The sequence below is a fragment of the Marmota monax genome, unplaced genomic scaffold (assembly GCF_021218885.2).
Source record: "Marmota monax isolate L192 unplaced genomic scaffold, Marmota_monax_Labrador192_F-V1.1 WCK01_AAM20220418_F8-fsc00008, whole genome shotgun sequence".
Classification (NCBI taxonomy): domain Eukaryota; kingdom Metazoa; phylum Chordata; class Mammalia; order Rodentia; family Sciuridae; genus Marmota; species Marmota monax.
Genome location: NW_026694432.1, coordinates 16,542,890 through 16,566,968, shown reverse-complemented (window position 1 = coordinate 16,566,968; position 24,079 = coordinate 16,542,890). Strand labels below are relative to the sequence as shown.

Below are 24,079 nucleotides of genomic sequence, written 5' to 3'. Positions count from 1 at the left end.
TGATAAGAATAAGCTTAAACACAATTTGTAGAATTAAATGATCCTCTATCCCAGACTTCCCTGTCAATGGAAAACCATTTGTAAATGTCAACCATATTGTCTTGTTTCTCATTGCTGTTGACATAAGAAAGGATCTAAGGAATTCCAAAAATTCTGCAAATGCAATATTTGATTGTATTTCTGTTGATCAGAGCAATAAGTACCAGCTCTGCTGGTGCATGGTCTCATTTAAATACGGCCCTTGCTTGCTTCTGCCAAAGAGCCAGGCAACACTTCTCTTCTCAGGGAACCTGACTTGCAGTTGCATAGAAAGAGGCTGTCTTCCTTCAATCTACCAAATTGGAAGCAGAGAAGGCCATTGTAGACCCACAGAGATTAATGATTCCCTCTTGCTGCAAGGTATTGGGTTTATCCAGGTTTGGGTACTGGGGTATATCAGTCATGTTGCCTTTGGAGAACCTCACTCCTGGAGATTACTGCAAAGTAAATGCCAGCCTTTTATGAGTTGTTCCCTTTTGTCTTTCCACTCAAAACTGTGGGAAATAGTCCAGACTGTTCAGGAGGTTTGGAGTGGAGAACAAGGACCTCCAATGAGGTATGAAGACACTGAAAGAAAAGCAGTGTTGTTGGTGATATTTACCAGGTTGACCTACCCTTGCTTATCCCCAGATGCCATTGACACATGGTTTATAAACTGTCTTCGCTTTTCCCACAGGCCAAGATGACTGGAATGGGACCAGGCCGTCACTGAAGGCCCCTCCAGCTAGGCCAGTGAAGGGAGCATACAGAGAGCACCCATATGGACGTTATTAAAATCAAACAGGAGGGGAAAAATATCAATTATGAGCAAAGTTGTTACTGATTTCTTGTATCTCCCAGGATTCCTGTTGCTTTACCCACAACAGACAAGTAATTGTCTAAGTGTTTTTCTTCGTGGTCCCCTTCTTCTCCCCACCTTCCTCCATTCTTAACTCTGCATTCTGGCTTCTGTATGTAGTATTTTAAAATGAGTTAAAATAGATTTAGGAATATCGAATTAATTTTTTAAGTGTGTAGATGCTTTTTTCTTTGTTGTTTAAATATAAACAGAAATGTACCTTTTATAATAAAAAAAAGTTGAGTAAAAAAAAAAAAACCACAAACCTGTTAGTTTCAAAAGTGACATTGCTTGCTTAAAGGTTCTGAAGTAAGGCTTGTTAACTTTCTCTTAGTTTTGATTTGAGGCATCCCGTAAAGTTGTAGTTGCAGAATCCCAAACTAGGCTACATTTCAAAATTCAGGGCTGTTTAAGATTTAAAATCACAAATGTTAACGGCAGTAGGTGCCACCATGCAAAAGTGAGCTCAGACGTCTCTAAAAATGTTTCCTTTAAAAACACATGGCGATTGAATCTTAAGTTAAATTTTAATATGAAAGATCCTCATGAATTAAATAGTTGATGCAATTATTAACGTTAATTGACTTAAAACAACAACAACAAAATTAGGTTTGTAAAACTGACTTTTTCATTATGTGGGTTTTGAAATCTAGCCCCAGGCATACAGTGTTGAGAGATACTTAGGGGGAGTAAGTTTTGAAGAGGTTGATTGGGGCAGAGGGGCTGGCCATCTAAATTTAATTTGATGTAGTGTTTTTTAGCCACAATCTTTCAGTAAGAGTACTAATAATTAAAGTTTCAGTATTCAGGAAGACAAAAAAGTATTTTGTCCATTTGAGATTCTGCACTCCACATAAAGCTCACTTGGACATTGGGGCCAAAAGCTGAAGTTTTTCAGTAAGTTGACGGTTGTCAATATTGAACTGTTCCCAAGATAGTCAAGTATGTCTCAACACTAGCATGATATAAAAAGGGACACTGCAGCTGAATGAAAAAGGAATCAAAATCCACTTTGTACATAAGTTAAAGTCCTAATTGGATTTGTACCGTCCTCCCATTTTGTTCTCTGAAGATTAAATGCTACATGTGTAAGTCTGCCTAAATAGGTAGCTTAAACTTATGTCAAAATGTCTGCAGCAGTTTGTCAATAAAGTTTAGTCCTTTTTTAATCAAAGTAAATGTGATGAATTGTCATTTTTTTGGGTGGACAATAAAATAGTTTTTTCTCTTTTAAATAAACTTAAATTAACTCTAAAGTTAATGGGCTTGTTAAAAGTTGGAGACATTCTTAAAAGTGGTGGGGGGGATTTTATTTTAAGTTTACCAAAAAAAAAAAAAGTTTATTGAGTTGTTAAGTTTTAGTTTAAAAATAACCAAAGCTTTTTCACCCCCTGGAAGTTGTTGAAAGCAGTTTTAACCAATCCTATCAAAAGTTCTAATATCTGGAGAGAAAAACCCAACTAACTGACTGAAACTTGGATTGGTTTTCATATGTAGGTCTCCATATTTAAAGTGCCAGCCACCCTTGTTTGCACCTTGTTAAATCCCCTAGGTGGACCTAAAGAGTGACACCAAATCACTGAGTTCAGAAAGGGATAGCACCTGCCTTTACATATGACAATCCAGCAAACCCTGGGTATCCTTAATGGTTTGCTTTCCAATCCCAGAAATGCTGTCAATAACTTAGCTGGCCTGGGGCAGTATTTGGCATGATAGACTGGCCCTGAATTCCCTCCTGCATGATCAAGAGAGGAAATATGGAATTGGTTGGCCCCATTTCCACTCCTCTCTCTTAATTCTCAGGGTTCTCATGCCTTCCCTAAGAGAGCCACCTAAACTGCTCGGGGGTGAAAAATCCTCTTGTATGAAGTGCCAAGCTGCCTGCAGCAGTGCATGATGGACATTTTTTTTCTTTTAAAAACACACCAACAAAAAATGTATTTGTAGATTGTGATAAAGTGTAAATAACTGAATTTTCAACCATGGTTTGAAGTCAGCTTTCAGGGCATTATGTCTTGTTTTGATGAAAAGAGATCACTCTATACCCCCCTTTTTAAAGGAAAATTATCGCAAGAGAATCAGGATGTGTAAAGCTAACATGCATCGCAAAAAACCAAAGGTAACCTAAATGTCTGATTTTAATAGCACATATTTCTCTTTTATATAAACTGTGACAGCAACTTGCATAAACAATTATTTAGCTGTTAATTTTAATGTTAAAACTTTGCAAAACTTGTTTAATAAAAATAGCTGTAAAAAGAAAAACCATATGCTGCCGCATAAATTAGCCATAACTCTTAATAATCCTGCCCATCACAAGTGAACTGTAATGTAACCTGGGCACAAAGTCTGACATCTTAAATGACACATTGTAAAATTTCAATGACTGTAGATTAGACCTCCTGCTGCACCCCAAAGTAAAGCTTTCTGCTCAGCTATTTTAAAATGTACAAGGATGAGCCTCATAGGACCCTATATTGATATTCACAGTGAAATGTTACTTAAAATTTCTTAAAAGTTGCATGTTTCTTTCCTGTAATGTGTAAACTGCATGCAGGATCTCTTTATCTTTTTGTTGTTGTTGTTTGGGTTTTTTTTGTTTTGTTTTTTGTATGTCTGTAGAACTTCCTCTTCAAAAGACTGATCTCTTATTTCTCCATTTTCAGGTGATTGAAAACTTCTTGAGATATTTCCTGGAATAGAATGAGTAGTAAAGACCCATGTCAGGTATGTTACAGTGGCTTTCTGTTAAGGAGGATGATCCTTTTATCATAACCGTAAAACAATTACGCTAGGAAGTACCCTGGAAGATGATAAATGGGCTAATCTTTCCTACAGCCATTTCAAATTTACAACACAACTATACTTACATTACTTGATAGACCGTAAGTTTACTTCTAATGGCTAAGAAGATCCCCCATGGTGTCAATTTTTATCCCTTGAATCCCTTTTTTATTTGTTCTGTCAACAGTGTTTCATTTGAAGTTCAGTTGGTTACAATCATCAAAATGGTAATGTAAATAAAAGGGAATTTATTAGAATGATGTTAGGAACTCCCACATTAAATATAATCTTGTTTGGGGGACTGGGGTTATGGCTCAGCAGTAGAGTGCTTGCCTCACCCGTGCAAAACCCTGGGTTCGATCCTCAGCACCACATTAAAAAAATAATAATAATAAGGTTAAAAAAAATAAATAAAGAAACAAAATTTGGTTTGGGATCTATAGCAGCTAGAGAGAACTGGGACAGTAGTGGTAAATGGTCTTGGAGCAGAGACTGGCTGCTTGGACACACTGGAATAAATAAACTCATATACTATATTTGGTTTCTTTCTCCTACTTAAGATTTAGGTTCTAGGGAGGGAATGTCAGGCTGGACATACGTTACCTTGAGTCATATGCTTTTAAGACCTAATTCCTCAAAAGGAAGTTGAAGTGTTAACAGCAAAGGGAAATGGATATGGGATACCCCCCCACAAAAAAAAAAAAAAAAAAAGAGATGCACTGTATAATATATTTTACAGAAGTTACTGAGACCTAATGAGGTTAAGTAACTTCCCAGGGTCACATATTTATGACTGAAAATCAAGTCCAAGTTGATCCCAGAATCTTTCATCTTAACCCTATAGTATATTGCTTTTAATCTAGGAATGAGGCATTTCTCACACTTAGGAGACCATTTGTAGGGATATTGTGGTGTAGTAGAAAGGACATGGAGTTTGACAAACCCAGAGTTGAATCTATAAGCTATCTTTTGTGCAGTGACTCCAAACTAATACTTGTCTTTTACATTTGGAGGAGGAAGATGGTGATAATCTCATAGTGACTGGCAAATTATAGGAGTTCTTAAATATATGGAGCCTGGGGCTAGGGATGTGGCTCAGTGGTAGAGCACTCACCTAGCATGAGTGGGTTCCTGGATTTGATAGGTAGCACCACAAAAAGGCAAATGTAATATGTAAGGCCAAACAATTCAGCACTTTATATATAGTAAATATTAGTATTTTTTCTTCCTAGGAACACTTTGCCTAAAGTTTAACACCCTGGTTTTTATAAGTGGGGCTTTATCAATAATGAGCCTTCCTGTTGCTTGAAACCATCAAGGTATACTGACTGACTGATTATTCCCTTTGCTCCTGAATGAGTTGTTAGGGTTAGGATGGCACTGAGGGGAGAATGGATCTTAACTAGGTGAGCCAAAGGTAGAGCTTTTGAGAGTGAAAATTTGACCTCTTAGAACTCACATCTTTTAAAACTGCCTCTCAGCCAGGAACTTCTGAGATCTTGAGGCTTTAAGGAGAGTCATGTGTACAAAACCTGGGTGAATGGTTCTTGGCACTCAGGAAGTCCTAGTTTGATGTTGGTCACACTAATGGCTAGGAAATTTAGGGGAGGAAATCCCTTAGTTAAAAGGATTTAGTTTCAACTCTTCCTAGGGTAGACTTTCTTTCCTCCCCCCCAATATTTATTTATTTATCTCATATATTCACACACATATATAAAACTTTATTCATATATATAAAACTTTATTTTCTTATGTGGTGCTCAGTATCGAACCCAGTGCCTCACCTGTGCTAGGCAGGCACTCTACCACTGAGCCACAACCTTAGCCTGCAGGGTAGACTTTTTTATAAATAAATTTTATTTGTGTATATTTATTGAGCATGATATGGGATATATATAGATTATTAAAAACTTATAGTGAAGCAAATTATCATCATCTTACATAGTTTTTGTGGCAAGAGTAGCTTAAGTCTTATTTAGTGTGAATTCCATCTGCAAAATAAGTAATAATTAAGTCCTCATGTTGTCAGATGTCTAGACTTGTTCATACCTGCTACTTTGTATCCTCTGACCAGTATCTCCAGCTCCTTTTCCTCCGGCTTGTGTGACATGGCGAGGCCCTGGGTTTGATCCCCAGCACTGTAGGGAAAAAAGCAGCATCAGCAAGAGAAATGGATTAAAAGTTTGGGGAAACTTCTGTTTCATTTTCAAGCTTTGTAATAGAAAAGGCAGAATCAGGTTTGCTGGTGATCTGTCTTTCCTGTGTGTATCTTAGTTAATCCAAGTGTTTTCTATAACTTTCTGGTACTCACTACCTGTGAACTTTATTACAGTTCTGTAAGCTTTGCAGCCAAGCAAGATTGAGTACTTGTCTTGGTGCTGCCTGGTCTTAGCCTTTGTCACCTTAGACAAAAACAAATCCCTAACTTCTCTGACTCTTTATCATCAGAAAAAAAAGTCATTAAGGGGCTGAGGTTGAGCACTTGCATAGGATGTATAAGTCCCTGGGTTTGATCCTCAGCACCACATAAAAGTAAATTAAAAAACAAGGTATTGATCTTTTCTTTTTGGTACCCAGGATTAAGCCCAAGGGCACTTAACCACTGAGCCACATCCCCAGGCCACCCCCCTTCCTTTTTATTTTTGAATTTTTAGTTTTTATTTTAAGACAGGGTCTTACTAGGTTGATTACAGTCTTATTGAATTGCTGAGGCTGGCTTTGAATCTGTGATTGTTCTCCCTCAGCCTCCTGAACTGCTGGCATTACAGGCATGTGCTAAACAGTTTAGTAAAGGTTTTCTTTTCTAATTGAGATGAAATTCATACATCATAGGCAACCTCTATGGGTCCCAGCTCATCTTGCAGGAATAAATGCTACTCTATTAACACTATAAGGAAGGGGGGAAAAAAGCCATATAACGTGAAATTTAAAAGTGATTTTTTTTCCCAGAATATTTCTGTTATCCCAAAAAGAAAGTATGATACCTACTAATATTTACTCACTCTCTCCAACCCCTGAGTAATCTTTCTATGAATTTGCCAATTCTAGACATTTCATATAAATGGAATTGTGTAGATGTGCCCTTTCTGGTTGACTTTCACTTTTCATATGTTTTCAAGTTTCATCTACATATCAGTATTTCAAAGTCATAAGAAACACTGCTTTCAAAAGCAATCTATTTCAGGGGTTGGGAGTGTTGCTTAGTGTTAGAGCACTTGCCTATCCAGTCCTGGGTTTGATCCCTGGCACTGCAAACAAATAACAACATAAGCAGTCCCTTTCATTTGAGGCAGACAACTCCGAGTATTAGAAGTTTGCTCAATTTTTAAAATTGATTCCAGGAACATTCTACCACTGAGCTACACATCCCTAACCCTGTTTTTTATTTTGAGACAGGGTGTCACTAAGTTGCCCAGGCTGGCTGTAAACTTTCGATCCTCCTACCTCAGCCTCCTGAGTTGCTGGGATTATAGGTGTATGCCAACATGCCTGGTTTATGTTAAATTTTTGAGGAAATGGTCAAACTATTATTCACAAAGTCTCCATCATTCCCACCAGCAATGCATGAGGGTTCTAATTTCCCCATATCTTCACTAGCATTTTTTAATTTCCATTTTATTATAGTCATCAAAGTGGATATGGAGTGGCATCTCATTGTGGTTTGGATTTGCATTTTCCTAATTACTATCATTGGACATCTTTTCATGTACTTGTTGGCCAGTTATTTGTCTTTGGAGAAATGTCTTTAAATCCTTTACCTACTTTTGCCAGCTTATCTGTAATCCCAGTGACTCAGAAGGCTGAGGCAGAAGGATGACAAGTTGAGGCCAGCCTGAGCAATTTAAAAAGATCCTATTTCAAAAGTGGGGGGTGGGGGGACGACTCGGTAAAGTTCCCTTCCCCCCAAAAAAAATCCTTTGCTGTTAAATTAGATTATTTGTCTGTTTTATTTTTATTTTTTTAAATAAATTTCTATTTTTTAAAGTTGTCAGTGGACCTTTATATATGGTGCTGAGAATTGAATGCAGTGCCTTACATGTTAGGCAAGTGTTCTATCACTGAGCTACAATCCTAGCCCTTGTCTGTTTTATTTATGATTGAATTGTAAAGGTTTCTTATTGTTGCCGTTTTTCTTTGGTGGGGGTTCAGATTCTTCTGTTGTGAATATCTGGATGTTGAAAAAATTAGTCTTGGGGCTGGGGTTGTGGCTCAGCAGTTGAACGCTCGCCTAGCATATTCAAGGCCCTGGGTTCTATCTTCAGCACCACATAAAAATAAATAAATAAAAGATACTGTGTCCAACTAAAAAATAAATATTTTTAAAAATTAATCTTCCAACATTAAATGGATGTCCTTGTCAAAAATCGGTGATCAGCTGGTGCAGTGGCATACACCTGTTATCCTAGCAGCTCAGCAGTCTGAGGCAAGATAATCGAAAATTCAAGGACAGTCTCAGCAATTTATCGAGGCCCTAAGCAACTTAGCAAGGCTGTCTCAAAAAGGGCTAAGGATGTGCTCAGTGGTTAAGTTCCCCTAGGTTCAATCCCTAGTATCAATAAATAAATGAAATCAATTGACCAAGCTGGACATAGTGGCATACGCATATAATTCCAGCAACTCAGAAGGATGAGGCAGGAAAATTACAAATCCATGATGAGTCTGGGCAACTAAACAGGACTCTGTCTCAAAAAATAAAAAGGGTTGTGAATGTAGTTCAGTGGCAAGGTGCCCCTATTTCAGTCCTCAGGAGTGAATAAACAAAAAACAAAATTACCAGTTGACCTTAGACCTATGGGTCTAGTTTGGTATGGTAGCACATGCTTATAATCCCAGTAGGTTGGAGCAAGAGAATTGGAAATTTGAGGTCAGCCTCAGGAACTTAATTGGACCCTGTCTCCAAATATAATTTTTTTTTTTTTAAGGGCTGGGTTCAATTTCCAGTAAACTCGCCCCAACACCCCACCCACCCCCAATTAAAAGCACAAGACATCTGTAGATCTGCCTTTTGAAGTAGGTACTACTAAAAATGGTTGACTAATACAATTTCTGACACATGATAGCTACTAAATAATAAATATTAGCTGATTGGCTAGCTTTGGCATCACTATGAGACTGGCTATGAGTGGTAGAGCTGAGATTTGATCCCTGTATGGGTGACTGCAAAGCATGTCCTGTGCATTATACTGTAGGCTGTTAAAAGTGGGAATGAAACTGTTCTAGTATTATGCATGGCCACATGTAGTTCTAGAAGCTCAGAAACTTAGCTCCAGCATATCTATCTCCCACTATCAACCCTCACTCACCCTGTTTCCATAGAGCCTGCAGACTCATAGCAATGACACTTAATGCTGAAGGAACACTCTCATCTTTCCTTACCTAGGGATAAAGCAGTTATCAAATAGCCTCAGAGTTTTTCCACTTTTGTTTTCTTTCCCCCCAGTTGCCATCCTCTGCCTCAGGCTAAGAATGAAGTGCATCTGCAACTTTTAGGGCTTTTTGGCTACCAGTGATGGAATAGACTCTAGATTGTTTTTTGTTTCAGGAATAACAGCCTTTGATTTGGGACCCAGCTGGCCTCTTGTCTATGCTTATGCAGAATGCTCCTGAACCAGGGGCAGAAGGGGGATGGGGATAGAGGTGGTGGTGGATGTTTGGCTCAGGTTTGTTTGATTGAATCCGGGGCCCTGCGCTGCATTTGCTAGGCAAGCCCTCTGCCACTGAATTACATCCCCATCCCTTTTTGTTTTGAGACTGAGGGTCTCCAAGTTGCCCAGGCTGGTTTGTAGTTTGAAATCCTCATGCTTTGGCCTCCTTAGAAGCTAGAATTACAGGCATGCACCTGGCTTGACTCATGATTTTGAAGTTCTGTGTCCTCCAAGGCTTTGCCCAAAGATCATTTCTTGGTTAGAATGCATAAGGCAGCAATGAGCTCCTTCTTTTGATATACTGTTCTTTGTGTGAACATACAGAGGCTACTGTTTGCTATCTGTGCTAGTAGTAAGTAATTTAAATTTTTTTCTTCATTTTACTACTTTTCAGTCTGTCCCATTTGCTGATCTTTACCTCATTTAAAAGAAGGGGAATGTAAGAAAGGGAAAATAGGTAACTTTGCCTGGCTAAGGGAAAAGAGAACTTGGTTTGAATGCCTACTGTGTGTGTCCCTTTTACAAGTGAGGCAGATGATTCTAGAGAGATTCAGTAATTTACATTGGTTGCATAGCAAATTGGGAGAGGAGCATATTAATATTACTGTATACCATTCTCTGTATACCAGAGTTCATTCTGTGTTCTGAAAGCATGCTGCTTCTATAAAATAATACCTTATTTCATTAACTGTAAAGGATATTTGTTTTGAGATGAATCATTAAGTGCTGCAAAGGAAAAACACTTTCAATTAAACTGACATGATTTCTTTTCACAGCAAATGTGAGATGCATCCTGGAAAAAAAGTCTTAGTTACTATATTACATTTTGTCAATTCTAATGTTTATTTATTTTCTCTACCAGTGAAGTAGATATTATTCTATTTTTTATACATAATGAAACTGAGGTCTAAAAAAGTTAATTATCAAAGACCACATAGCTGTTATATAGCAGAACTGAGATTCATTTTCAGGCAGTCTGATTTTGGGTTCTGTGATCAATTTCAACCATGTAATGGAATTTAGAAGTTCCAACTGCCAAGCCAAAACTGTCTTAGGGAACATTTTTAGTCATTCTGTGTCCTGGAAGAAGACTTCCTATGCAGGAATATTATTACAGTGAACATTTGCTGAGACCACTTAGGCCTTATGCTGGCTATGCTGAGTCACATTTCTGCATCCAATTTGTAGTCCTTATCCTCAAGAAACAGTTTAATGGGAGAAAATTCTCCATTGTTACAGTAGAAGATGATGGTGTTCTGCTGCTGCACTGAATACCAGAGACCTGTAGGAGACAGGCTTAGGGAATGCCAGAGAAAGAAGGTGACAGCCAAGTGCAGTGGTGCACACCTGTAATCCCAGCAGCTCAGGAGGCTGAGGCAGGAGGATTACACATTCAAAGCCAACCTTAGCAGCTTAGTGAAACCCTGTCTCTGAAAGGACAGGGATGTGGCTCTGTGGTAAAGCGCCTCTGTATTCAATCCTAAGTACCAAAAAAGGAAAGAAAAAGAGTAACATTTAAGTTCCATCTTAAAGGATAATTAAGATTTTTTTTTGTGGTGCTGAGGATTGAACTCAGGGCCTTGTGCATGCAAGGCAAGCACTCTACCAACTGAGCTATATCCTCAGCCCTGATAATTAAGAATTTGCCACACTGAAACAAATACCATACCATTTTATTATGGCTTTAAATAGACAAATTTTAAGTTCTACCTCCTCCAAAGCTAGTTTTGAGGATCTTATGTGTGTTAGCCTCCGTAAGTATCTGTTTTATTATCTATAAAATGTAGATACCATTTACGAAACAGTACAGTTGTAAAGATTGAGTGAGCTAATGAAACTAACATTTAGCATAACATGTAGTAAGCATGTAATAAATACTAGCTATATGTATAGGCTAGAAAAATAGGTTAGTATTGTGTTTTTTTTTTTTAATATACCTTTATTTTATTTATTTATTTTTATGTGGTGCTGAGGATCAAATCCAGGGCCTTGCTCATACTAGGCGAGCGCTCTGCTGCTGAGCCACAACCCCAGTGTTGCTTTTGTAAAGCTGAAGTTTAGGGAACTGTTTCACGCCTTAAGAAATATAAGGAGGGGGGGCTGGGGACGTGGCTCAAGCGGTAGCACGCTTGCCTGGCATGCGTGCGGCCCGGGTTCGATCCTCAGCACCACATACAAACAAAAGATGTTGTGTCCACTAAAAAATAAATATTAAAAAAAAAATTCTCTCTCTCTTTAAAAAAAGAAAGAAAGAAATATAAGGAGGGGCTTGAACTACATCTCTGTCATTGTGCCAGCAAGGTAGGAAATAGAAGTAAAAGAGAAGCTTTCTGCCACTTTAATGGCATCATTCCTTTGTGGTAGGGTAAAGGGAATCATCTCCCTTGACTTCCTCCTGCCTCCCTCTTGCCTGAAGGTCTTTGGTTCCTGCCTTTCTCAAGACAGAATCCTCTCTCCATCCAGGTATTGGGCTATTTGAGGACGAGATATTAGGGTTTTGCCATTTGTTAATGGAGTCTCCTCACATCCTATACCTTTCACTCAACCTGTGAATCAGATACCAATATTCAGGGTTCTGACCCACTGATAGAAGAAAGCTTTGGTACATTACCGTTCTCTTCAAGTCATGAATGGATGAGGTCTCTGCCTGTATTTTAAGCCTTAAATTCTGTGCTGACTCTGTGCTAGGGATATCATATACAGCATCTCATTTAATTTTTTAAAATAACACTAAGAGGTGAGGATTAAACCTGGTATGTAGAGTTGGAAACTTATGTGTCAGAAAGTTGGAGTTCAGACCCAAGTCTTCCCACTCCTGTTTTGCTGCCTTCTAGTCTCCTCTGTAACTAGAGTAGCCAGAAGATAAGCTTACACTGAAAGTAGTTCCTGATATTGGTGTATATGTATAGGATGGGTGCCCCTGACTTGTTTTCCAGATTCCTGAAGGTAAAAGATTAATCCTTGTGAGTCTTCCCCTTCTGTCTTTGTAGATCCACACGTACTACCTGTTCTTCAGATTAATAGTCATTGCATGTTTAAAGCTAGCATACATTTGATGAATATTTAATAGCATTGAACAGACAGGCTGGAAACCGCTGTCTGAGATAGCTAGCTGTTAGGGGGAGGGGAAAAAAGTACACCAAACTGCCTAACTACCCCCTCTTTTGTTTCCTGCCCTAGGAAATAGGCCTGTCTCTTCTAAGCCCCTTAGAAATAAAGGCCTTATGGTGGGCATTGCACTGTAGTCTTACTTTGGCCTGATTGCTGCCCTGAGCTCCCAAGAAGGCTACACTCAAGCTACAGACTAAATCCTTTTGTTGGGGGAATACAGAGCAGAAATGTTCACTGACACCTGGAATCAATTTTCCAGCCCTGAGCTGGAGTCCTCTACTCTTTTTTTTTTTTTTTTTTAATATTTATTTTCTAGTTTTCGGCGGACACAGCATCTTTGTTTGTATGTGGTGCTGAGGATCGAACCCGGGCCGCACACATGCCAGGCGAGCGCGCTACCGCTTGAGCCACATCCCCAGCCCTGAGTCCTCTACTCTTTATCATTTGTTCTGGGACTTCGGTGCCGAGTGAACATTCTCATTTAGTATTCACCTAACCATCTCTCCTCTGAAAGGAGACTTGTATCTGGAAAAGAATTGAATTTCATAGGCATATGGTTGAGCCTCAGTTTCTCGGCACTCCTTGACCAAAGATGCTAGATCTGCTGAGCAGTGAGTGTCCACATTCCCATACTGTGCTGATTGGTTTTGGGTGCATTTTAGGCAGGGGCACAGGCTAGTCCTGTGCCTTCCCCACCTAGATATAGGCAGATTCATGCTTCAAGGAGGGGCAGTTGGACTCCTGGAAAAAAAAACTTGATGTTTCTAGATAGTGTGAGGCTAACCAGGGTATCAGCCCAAATTAATCAGCTAAATAGCACACATGTCCAGAAATTTGGCTACTATTTCTTTCTTTTTTTATTGAGAGAATTTTTTAATATTTATTTTTCAGTTTTCGGCAGACATAACATCTTTGTTTGTATGTGGTGCTGAGGATCGAACCCGGGCCGCACGCATGCCAGGCGAGCGCACTACCGCTTGAGCCACATCCCCAGCTCCTGGCTACTATTTCTGATCTTAATCTACATTAAGATGTGAAGAAGGGCTTTTCCCTTGTCTGCCTCTGGAGCCTGGCTTGGTCTAGTTCAGGGCAGCCAATCACTTTCCACCAGGTACCATGCACGGTATTGGATAAGAACTTGAGATAGAAGAGTTTGGGAACAGATTGACTCAGGGTAATTCTTCTCTGGTGTCTTATGACTCCAGCAGCTTTAGAGGTGGGTGCTCCCCATCTCAGCTTTTTGTGGTGGAATGTGGGAAACAAATTCTTCATCTGCCTTTGAAAAAGAAAGAAAGCCTGAGGGTGTAGCTCAGTGATAGACCTAGCACAGCCAAAAGAAAGGAAAAAGAAATACCTTGTGTTCTGATAGAATTCTTCATAAACTTGTCTCCAGAAATCAGTACAAATGGTCACTTTTGTTCTTTTATTTATTTATTTTATTATTTTTTTAATATTTATTTTTTAGTTTTTGGTGGACGCAACATCTTTATTTATTTACTTGTTTTTTAAATGTGGTGCTGAGGATCAAACCCAGCGCCCTGCGCATGCCAGGTGAGCGCGTTACCGCTTGAGCCATATCCCCAGTCCTATTTATTTTTTAAAATATATTGACTATTACACCTACTGTGTGCTAGGCTCTGGAGATTTGGTGGAGTGTAAACAACATAAAATGGTCCTGGCTTAACAGAATATTTGGGGAGACAGACGCTAAACAGATAACTCATTAGTTACATAGCTAATTTTGATTATGACAAGTTCTAAAAAGAAAAGGATAGGATGCTTTGAGGGTATACAACTTAACTAGGGTTTTCCTTGGGCAAATAGTGTTTAAACTGATACAAAAGGAAGGCTTTTAGCTAGGCAGAGGGCTTGGTTTGGGGAAAGGACATGGAGCACATTATCTAAGCAGAGGGTAAACTGCAGCAGGTTTAAGGTGAAGTAGAAAACTATACCTTATTCTGAGGGGATCACCGAAGACCATTAAATTAGTGACTGGTGGAGAATAACATTAGATTTCTGGGTTTTGTTTGGTTGGTTGGTTTTTGTGGTGCTAGGGATTGAACCCAGGGCCTTGTGCATGCAAGGCAAGCACTCTACCACCTGAGCTATCCCCAACTCTAGATTTCTGTTTTGATTTTATTATTAATTAATAATTATTTTTGTGTGCGGTGCTGGCGATCAAATCTAGGGTCGCCAGCAAGATAAGCCAGTGCTTTACTGCTGAGCCATACCTCTGGCTCAGATTTCTGATTTTAAACTTCACTTGCTGATAATACATCTCTATAGGAAACCTTATTAGGTGAGGGCAACAAAATGAGAAAGGCCTGTAGGTAGGACTGGAGGTGTAACTCAGTGGTGCCCTGAGTTCAGTCCCCAGTATTTATGTGTCAGGTCCTGGGTTCAATCTCAGCACTGGAGGGTTGGGAGGAAGTCTTGTAATAGGATAATATTGAAAATTAAGGTTCCGGGTTACTGACTGGGGTGGGGGGGGGATAAATGTCTTTTTAAAAAGGAGAAGCACTGCTATAGGCTTTAGTATGAGATCAGAGACCCCTTTCCTGTGCCTCAGGCTTAGGATGTGTCTCTTCTATAGTTAAGGCCTTCCTGGGTCACTCTACTCAGGCATGGCCAAGGATGGGAGGTATAGAGTGTGGGACTCCATTTTTATTACCTAAGAGTAAAGAGACAGCTAATAGGCTATGGATTGCTGTTTTTCCATTCATCTGCGTACCTAGAAATCTGTGTACTGAAGGAAACACCTAGAGTTGAACTATGGGATGGGGGGACTGAAGGAAGGCGGCCTAGCCGGATGGGAGGCTGGGAAACCCCTTGATAAGGCAGCATCATGTTTCTTAATTTCCACTTTGTTTCTTTGCAGCTGTCAGAGAACTCCAGTAACCAGGAGAGAACTACCTGTTGTTTAAAGGCTGGCCTGGGGCATTTGCTGAGCACAGAGAAACCATGGAGAGGAGATCAACAGTTCTGTCACACCCCACCTCTTGATCTGTCTGAATTAACCACAGAAAAACCAGCCAGGATCATCCTTTTAAGAGTCCTTAGACTCAGAATGGAATCCTCAGGGCAGTAGGGGACTGTGATATTAACAGTTCTCTGTGATATTAACAGCCTACTCAAGACTTTAAAAGAGTGGAACTAACAATGTGTCCCTAGCATGGCCCTCCAGATCAGTAGACTGGCACCTCCCACTATGCCATTTCCAGTCTGCTTCCCCTTAATCTGTCACAGAACTGACTGAAACACCCTACTTTCACTTCCTATTCCTCACACCATACAGAAATTCTTTGGTGGCTGTCAGCATCAGAGCCCTTGGATACTTCCAGAGAGTAATCCTCATCTCCTCAGTAATGGGCTAAGGGAAAACCAAATGCAGAGGTTCATTTACTTTGGGTTAATTACTTGCTGAGCCTGTTTTTCTCTTATTGTTGATTACTTGTTCAAAAAAGCTCTTGAAAGGTAGGGCTTTTCTACTTTACATCTGTATTCTATTTTCCAACCAGTATTTGCCCCTGAGGAGCTCAATAAAGGTTTGGTCAAGTGATAAATGGTCCCATTCTGGTAGCTTCTCTTAGCTTTGGGAAAGGGCCTAAGCCCCCCTTCTAGAGCTATACTGGGCCAAATGGTTTGCCTTAACATTTTCTCTTGAAGGATGAGGAAGTCCGCTTTTGAAAGGCTTCTGATTTCCTGGGTCCTAGGCCTAGCTGAGATTTACAGAGCTTCTTGAGAGATTAGGGACCTCCAGTGCTGCACTCTTCCCTAAGACCTTCAGGTTATTTATCCTAACAAAGGAACCAAGAGCTAGGACTGGGTTTAAGGAGGAAGACTGTCTGCATTTTAACTATGTCAGGATATTTTAATGAGCTTAGATTCATTTTTAGCAGGTGTAGTGGAAAGGGACCTTGAAGTCAGTTGATTTACGTTGGACAAGCTGTTGAACATCTGAACCTGCGTGTCTTCATTGTTGATTACTATAAATAGTAGCTAATTATACCTTTTGGGGGGTACCAAAGATTTAATCCAGGGGTACTTTACGACTGAGGCACATCCCCAGCCTTTTTTTTTTGAAAAAAGTTTTGGGCTGGGGATGTGGCTCAAGCAGTAGAGCCCTCGCCTGGCATGCGTGCGGCCCGGGTTCGATCCTCAGCACCACATACAAACAAAGATGTTGTGTCCGCCGAAAACTAAAAAAAAATAAATAAATATTAAAATTCTCTCTCTCTCTTTAAAAAAAAAATAGAAAAAAGTTTTTATTAAGTTGCTTAGGTCCTTACTGAGTTGCTGAGGTTGGCCTGGAATTTGTGATCCTCCTGACTCAGCCTCCCAAGTTGCTGATATTACAGGTCAATACCACCATGCCCAGCTATGTCAAGCATTTGTATGCACTGTTTCATTTAATCCTCCAATCCATTATGTTTATTTTACACGTGAGGGAATTGAGGCTTAAAAAGAATAAATAACTTGGCTAAGGTTAGAAAAAGCTTCATCAGACAGCTACAAGTGCTTTGAAACTGTCAGGTTTCTGAGATATGGGACTTTCAGAGCTAAAACTAGGAAAGTCCTAGATGAAAAAATTTGTCACTCTGCATTGGTGATTCTCAGTCCAAGGCTGGCCGCTGAGGCTGTACTTTCCTTAGCTTCTTAGTCTCTTAGACCTTACTTTGTGGCCATAGTCCTTTCAGTTCACCAGACAAGGGAGGAGTTGCAGTGGGGAGGGAGCCGGATGGCATCCTAGTTACAGATAGTGGGTCGTTGAGGAGTCTGCATTTGGTGAGGACCCTCGGCAGGCATACCCCTCCACCCTTAGGTGTAGGATTTTTATTTGAAGTTTTACTGGAAAGCTTACAGGGCAAAATAGATCTAGACCCCGAATCCCTGTATTTTTCAGGCCTGTTTACTCCTTAAAAGTAGGATAACAATCCCTTTCTACTTAAGGAGGTCTGAGAAGCAAATGAAGTGTGTTTGAAATGCTTAGCGTGGGGTCTAAACATAACACTGCTCAACACATCCTTCCTGCTCTATTCCTGCCCAGTAGGTATTGGCAGTCCTATCACCTGTAGCACACACCCTCTACCCTCCTCCCATTTAGTCCCTAGGGATCTTCCTTTAAGTACTCTGAATTGGTGACCCTACATGTGGGTCACCTCTGCAAGTGGAGAAGGATGACATCAACCTTCCCCTAACCTCTGGATTGTTCTGAGCCATAAATATTTTAGAAAGACCTTTCTCTGGCTGTTGCCAGGGTGATGGGCTCTCAGGGGGTGGTGGAAGTGTGGAGGTGGGGCCTGCAGCCTGGAGTCTAGAAGCAGAGTTGAACCTAGAAGGGGCCTGTATGAGGCCTGGCCAGGAGCGAGTGCTTACCACTCTGAAGGCTGTTTTGCCTACCTTTCCTTACTTGGGCCCCCTCAAGCTGTTCTTACTGAACACAGACCCAACTGTGCTGTGATCTTTGGTAAATTGTTCATATTTCTTTAGGCCTGTATTTTGACACTTATAATAGAAAAAAAAGTCCCTTCTTGTCTTTATGCAGATAAGTGGAAAGACAAGGTAAAAAAGGATTTGAAAATATCCTGAAGGAACTAGATCACAGCATCTTTTCTGATGGACCTAGAGGCTAAGGTCTGATGCCACGTAGATACCACTCTTAAAGACTCTCACTCTTCCTTTCCCCTTCCCTCACACTGCAGTCCCATCTAGTTTCCCAGGTCTAGCTAAACTAGCTGGCCTGACAGTATTCCAAGAAATTCCATCTAGTGGCTTGGAGGCAGAGTTGATGGGTCTTGATGTTGATGGAGGCAAGCTCCCAAATAACCTGGTTCCTTTCCCTACTCTTCCACCTTCCTAGATTGTTTTTTTTCTTCTTTAAGAATGGTTGATTAGTCTTACTGAACCATTTGTGTGTGTGTGTGGTGGTAGGAGTCGAACCCAGGGCCTCATGCGTGTCAGGCAAGCACTGTACCACTAAGATACATCCCTAGTCCTCTAGAGATTTATTTATTTATTTTTAGTTGTAGTGGGAGACAATATTTATTTATTTTTATGTGGTGCTGAGGATTGAACCCAGGGCCTCACACGTGCTAGGCGAGCGCTCTACCGCTGAGCCACAACCCCAGCCCCCCTTATCTTATATGACCAAACTCTAGGTTGTGCAGCATGCCTCACCCCTACCATTGAGGAGCTCCAAGATTCTCATGTCCTGCCCAAAGATGCCCAGCTTAATTTCCTGTGCTCTGTGAACTGAATGCTCTGGTTTCTTTGTATTGGGCGCTCTCTGGTGGTTAAGATGTGCCTTGCAGGAGAATAAAATACTAATGTGAGACTGAATTTCAGGCCATCCTTAGAAGTGGGATGGTTTGCTCTAAAGATAGATAGATAGATAAATAAATAAATGTAAAAAAAAAAATCCTCTCCACCTCCTGATGGGTCACTGTTTCTCATACAGGATTTCTCTCCCATGTACTTATCTCCATCAGTAATTCTCACAACAATGAAGAGGAATTATCAGAATTTTACAGATGAAACAGATTATAAAGTAAGTCTGTTTGGAATGTAAATCCAAGTTCCTTACTACCTATATAGCATTCAAGATCCTCAAGTGATCTGAACTGAACCTATTTTTTCAACCTCATCTTCAGTTTTTTTAAGGGAAGATGAACTCATTCCTGGAACATAGCCCACCTTGCACCTTTGTTCATGCTTTATCTTCATTACCTCCACACTTGCAAGTACGTTAGCTATCAAAACCCTATGGTTTATTGTTTTCATACAGGGGATATTTAGGTGAGTACTGGTTGGTGAGTAGGTGGCCCTGAGGTGGAAGGTTATATGGGAGGACTAATGTATGCATGGAGTGAAAATGATGACCCAAGAATTTGAAAGAACATGAAGATGTCTAGAATTTCTTGTAGGTTTCTATATTGAAAATGAGATGTAAGTATTCTTACTGGCATGAGAAAGTGAGAGAGCAAATCCCTGACAGTCTGGGATAGAACTGCAGGTAACATTATCCAAAGCCTTCAATCATATATAATACATGATTTGATAATAACTAATATTTAAGTAGCACTTACTAGGCACCAGGTACTGTTCTATACACTTTAAACAGACTAACTTGATCCTCGTCATAATTGCAAACGGTGTAGAAAATAACTCCATCCTCACTTTATTTTGAGAAAACAGGCATAGGGAAGTTAAGTAACTTCCTAAAGTCGTACAGCCAATAGGTGGTGAGGCTGCGATTTGACTCCATATAAATCTGGCTCCAGATAAGATGTTCTTAATAACTAGAGTTTTAAGAAATATTTTTAGTTGTAGATGGACATAATATCTTTGTTTTGTTCATTTAGTTTTTATGTAGTGCTGAGGATTAAACCCAGTGCCTCACACATGCTAGGCAAGTGCTTTACCACTGAACCACAACCCCAGCCTAATAACTACATTTTTAAAAATATATTTTTAGTTGTTGATATACCTTTATTTATTTACATACGGTGCTGAAAATCGAACCCTGTACCTCATACATGAAAGGCAAACACTCGACCACTGAGCCACAACTCCAGCCCCCAACAACTACATTTTAATACTGAAAATGCCTTTTCCATTGGACAAAACTGCTTCCAGAAAGCTGTGTTGTTTTATCCTGTGGTTTTAGCATCTCCTCTATCTACCACCAGCTGTCTGCATAGTCCAGGTTGAAAATCACTATCTAGTGGACAGACTAGCCAGCTTTGTGCCTTGGCCCCAGAATAACATGACCAAGGAAAAGGACACAGGATTGCCCTGGAGCCAGTGGCATTTCCTCAAAGACTCCTGGGAGAGCCAATAGAGAACAAGTTACTCAGGAAATAGAGGCTCAGAGAGGGGATATGAGGGCTTTAAGGTCACAAAGCAGCAGAGATGTAGTTACAGAGCTGGAGGACAAGAGGCTAACCAATATCCTGCCATCATATGATTATTTTTTCTAGGGACTCTATAGGAGGCAGATATGAAAAGATCAAATCTCTAGATGTTTCTGGTAGATACGAGGATTAGTATATTTAATTATTTCAGTTGTAGTTATCAGGTAACCAAACTTGTTTCTGTTACTTTTTGTGACAGGAAAGTCCAATAAGCCTTCAGGTTTGGTTGGATCCAGAAGTTTAAATGATGCCCTTAGAAAGTGATTATTTGGGGGGAGTGAGGCAATGCTGGGGATTGAACCCAGGGCCTCATGCTAGGCTAGCATTCCACTACTGAGCCACATCTCCAGCCTCACAATATATTGTTTTCATTTTTGTTTGTTTGTTTGTTTGTTTTTCCAAGGGTGAGTGGGTTGCAGTACTGAAGATTGAGCACAGGGACACTCTCACTGAGCTACAGCCCCAGCTCTATTTTCTTGACTGTATTGTCCAGGCTAGCCTAGTCCTTGCCTTCCTCTTGCCCCAGTCTCCTGAGTTGATGTGATTATAGGCATGCACTATTGCGCCCTGGCCAGAATGTGATTTTTAAAAATTTTTTATTATTTATTTATTTTTTATGGTGCTGGGGATTGAACCCAGGGCTTTGTGCAAGCAGGGCGAGCTGTATCTCCAGCCTAGATGGTGATTTCTTGATATGTTTCCTTGTCAGCTAAGTTCTTCCCCAAAAGTGGCAAGGTAGCCACCAAGAGCTCCAAGTTTATATCATATTTGCTTACCCATCCCAGGAGGGAATAAAAAATTTTCCCCCAATAGTTTAATTATAGATCCTGGGATTGTATGTCTTTTAGCCTGACACTTCCCCCAACGTCATCAGTCACTAGCTTGGGGTGGCAGGAATATTGGAATGCTATGATTTGCCAATTCAGGGTCATCTGCCCACTGGAACTGCAAGGTAAGGCAATCTCACCAAACCACAAATGGACTGAGTAAGGAAAGGTAGTTCACCAAGAGAAAATTGGTTTTCTTACCAGAAGAAGGAGAAATGGATGCTGGGCATTAGCAAACATTAGTATTTACTATGCACAACCCCAACACCTTCCATGTAACAGATTCACAGTAACACATTTCCCTACCACCAACCCCATAGGCAATTACCAGATGCAGGCCATTGCTTCCTGATAGGAGCACAACAAGCAAACACATCTCGGAAACTGATGTCATCTCATGAAATCTTCACTCCCTCCCATCAGAGTTAAATCACCCTCTGTCTGCCTCTGAACTTGGTACATACTGCCTAATATATCAATTATTCTGTCTCCCCACTAATGAGTGGCAAACTGCCACTCATTTACCTCTGTATCGCCAGTGCCCAGGATGTAGTAGTTGCTAAGAAATATTGACCTGATGAATTAAAATGTATTGCTAAGAATGGTCTGGCTTTGGTTTTCTGTAGAATATTCCTGAAATCATTTTTTTTTTTTTTTACTAATTAGGTTTCCTTTAAAAAATTTTTTGTTAGTTGTAGTTGAACAAAACACCTGTATTTCACTTATTTATTTTTTGTATGTGGTGCTGAGGATTGAACCCAGGGTCTCGCACGTGCGAGGCAAGCGCTCTACTGCTGAGCCACAACCCCAGCCCTAGGATTCCTTTCAAGAGCTGATTTGCCACTACTTTCATGTAGCAAACCTCATACAAATTGAATGCCCTTTATGTGCCAGTTTGTGTTAGGCTCTCAGGGTTTGAAATTGGATATATTTTAGATTTAGCACCCTCTAATGAGGCCAATTCTATCAGAATTTTTTTCCATTTTTTTTTTTTTTCAGAATTTCTTTGAAAAAAATCTCAGCTGGGCATGATGGTATGCACTTGTAATCTCAGCTATTTGGGAGACTGAGGCAGGAGGACTGCAAATTGGAGGTCAGTCTCAGCAACTTGTAGGACCCTCTCAAAAAAAAATAAAAATGACTAAGGACTTGTGCTGGGGCTCAGCGGTAGTGCACTTGCTTAGCACGTGTGAGGCATTGGGTTAGATTCTCAGCACTGCATATGCATATAAGTAAATAATGGAGTGGGGGAGTGAGAAAGAAAGAAAAATATCAGTACTGGATTCTACTCTGCTTAGTGACCCAGGGATGTTTATTTTTCCTCCCTGAGCCTCAACTTCTTTCTGCCCCCAGGTAAGGACTAATGTACCCCCCCCCCCATCCAAGATGTCAAGTCCTGTTGACTTTACCTTCAAATCCAAAATCCAACCATGTCTCATCTTCTTACCCAAGGTAGTCCAAAGCATCAAAATCTCATTGCTAAGATCAATGTTATAGCCTCCTGTCTCATTTCTCTGCTTACATCCTTGTGCCCCTGAAGTTTTTTTTCACAGAGCAGAGTGGTTCTTTGAAATGGAAGCTGGGCATGGTGGTACATGCCTATAGTCCCAGCTATTTGGGAGGCTAAGGCAGGATTGGTTGAGCCCAGGAGTTTGAGACCAGCCTGGGCAACAGACCAAGACTGTCTCAAAAATAAAACAAAACCTAGGAAGTTTAGACACTGCGGGAAGTTTAGACACTACTCAGTGGTAGAGTGCTTACCTGACAGGCTCTGGATTCAATCCCCAGCATGGGAGGGGGTCTGTTCAGACCCTCCAAGGACTCCCCATCTCATTCATAGTAAAAGCCACACAACTCTACATAGTAAAGCCACACTGACCTTACTATTATTTTTTTGGTAAAAAGGGATTGAATCCAGGGATGCTCTATCTCTGAGCTATAGCTCCAGTCCTCATTTTCAAATCAGGGTCTTGCTAAGCTGCTGAGGGTGGCCTCAAACTTGTAATTTTCCTCAGCTTCCCAACTTACTGGGGTTACAGGCATGTGGAACCATTCCCAGCATGATCTTTTTTTTTTTTTTTAATACTTTTTAAGTTGTCAATGGACCTTTGTTTTATTTATTTATATGCGGTGCTGAGAATCAAACCCAGTGCCTCAACATGGTAGGCAAGCAGTTTACCGCTGAGCTACACCCCCAGCATGATCTTGGTATTTCTTAAATGCACTAAGCACACTTGTGCCCCAGGGCCCTTACACTGGTGGTTCCTTCTGCCTGGAATGTTCCCTTTCTCATGGTTTCTGTGTGTGACTAACTCAGTGTCTTCAGTGAAGTCTACTCTGCCCATCCTACTTAAACTGGAAACTTCCATCCTCTCTTGTTTTTCCTCCATGCCAATCATTCCCTTCTTACATACTACAGAATTTTGTTTATCCATATTTTCCCACTTGACCGTAAGCTCTGTAGATATCTATTAGATAATTCATTCAATTGGTTTAATATTGATGTCTACCATGTGCCAAGTACTGTGATAAGAAATGTAGCTACAAGGTGATTAAGACTGTTTATAAGTCTTATTCATTTTTTAAAATATTTTTTTAGTTGTAGTTGGAGACAATAACTTTATTTATGTTTTATGTGGTGCTGAGGATCAAACCCAGTGCTTCACATGTGCAAGGCAGGCACTCTACTACTGAGCTATAGCCTCAGCCCTATAAGTCTTTTTCTTTTGAGGGAATAACTCATAATAACCCTTAATAGCAACAGCTCATTTATCCAATTCATCCTCGGGGTTAAGTACTTGCCAAATATAACAATGATGGTTAACATTGATTAAAACAGACTGTTGTACATGCGTTATCTCATTTATTCCTCATGAAGACCTACAAGGTGAATATTATCTACCTCATTGTAAAAACCAAGAA

General features: G+C 40.2%; 1 protein-coding gene across 4 annotated transcripts in view; it reads left to right on the top strand.

The window, feature by feature from the left end:
- Nucleotides 1-15,980, top strand: part of Khdrbs1 (KH RNA binding domain containing, signal transduction associated 1) — a 40,446-nt gene extending 24,466 nt beyond the window's left edge. Inside the window, exons 9-13 of one of the 4 annotated variants that reach the window (XR_006857136.2) lie at nt 286-399; nt 716-909; nt 3,544-3,604; nt 13,309-13,528; nt 15,296-15,980. Coding sequence is in view for 2 of the 4 variants with exons in the window: in XM_046468887.2 (XP_046324843.1) it covers nt 286-399; nt 716-813 (212 nt within the window). In the remaining 2 variants the exon portion in view is untranslated. Of the gene's footprint in view, nt 1-285; nt 400-715; nt 2,057-3,543; nt 3,605-13,308; nt 13,529-15,295 lie in introns of those variants that run through there. The other 3 variants (XR_006857135.2, XM_046468887.2, XM_046468888.2) reach the window with 3 other exon arrangements.
- The last annotated feature ends 8,099 nt before the right edge of the window (nt 15,981-24,079 follow it).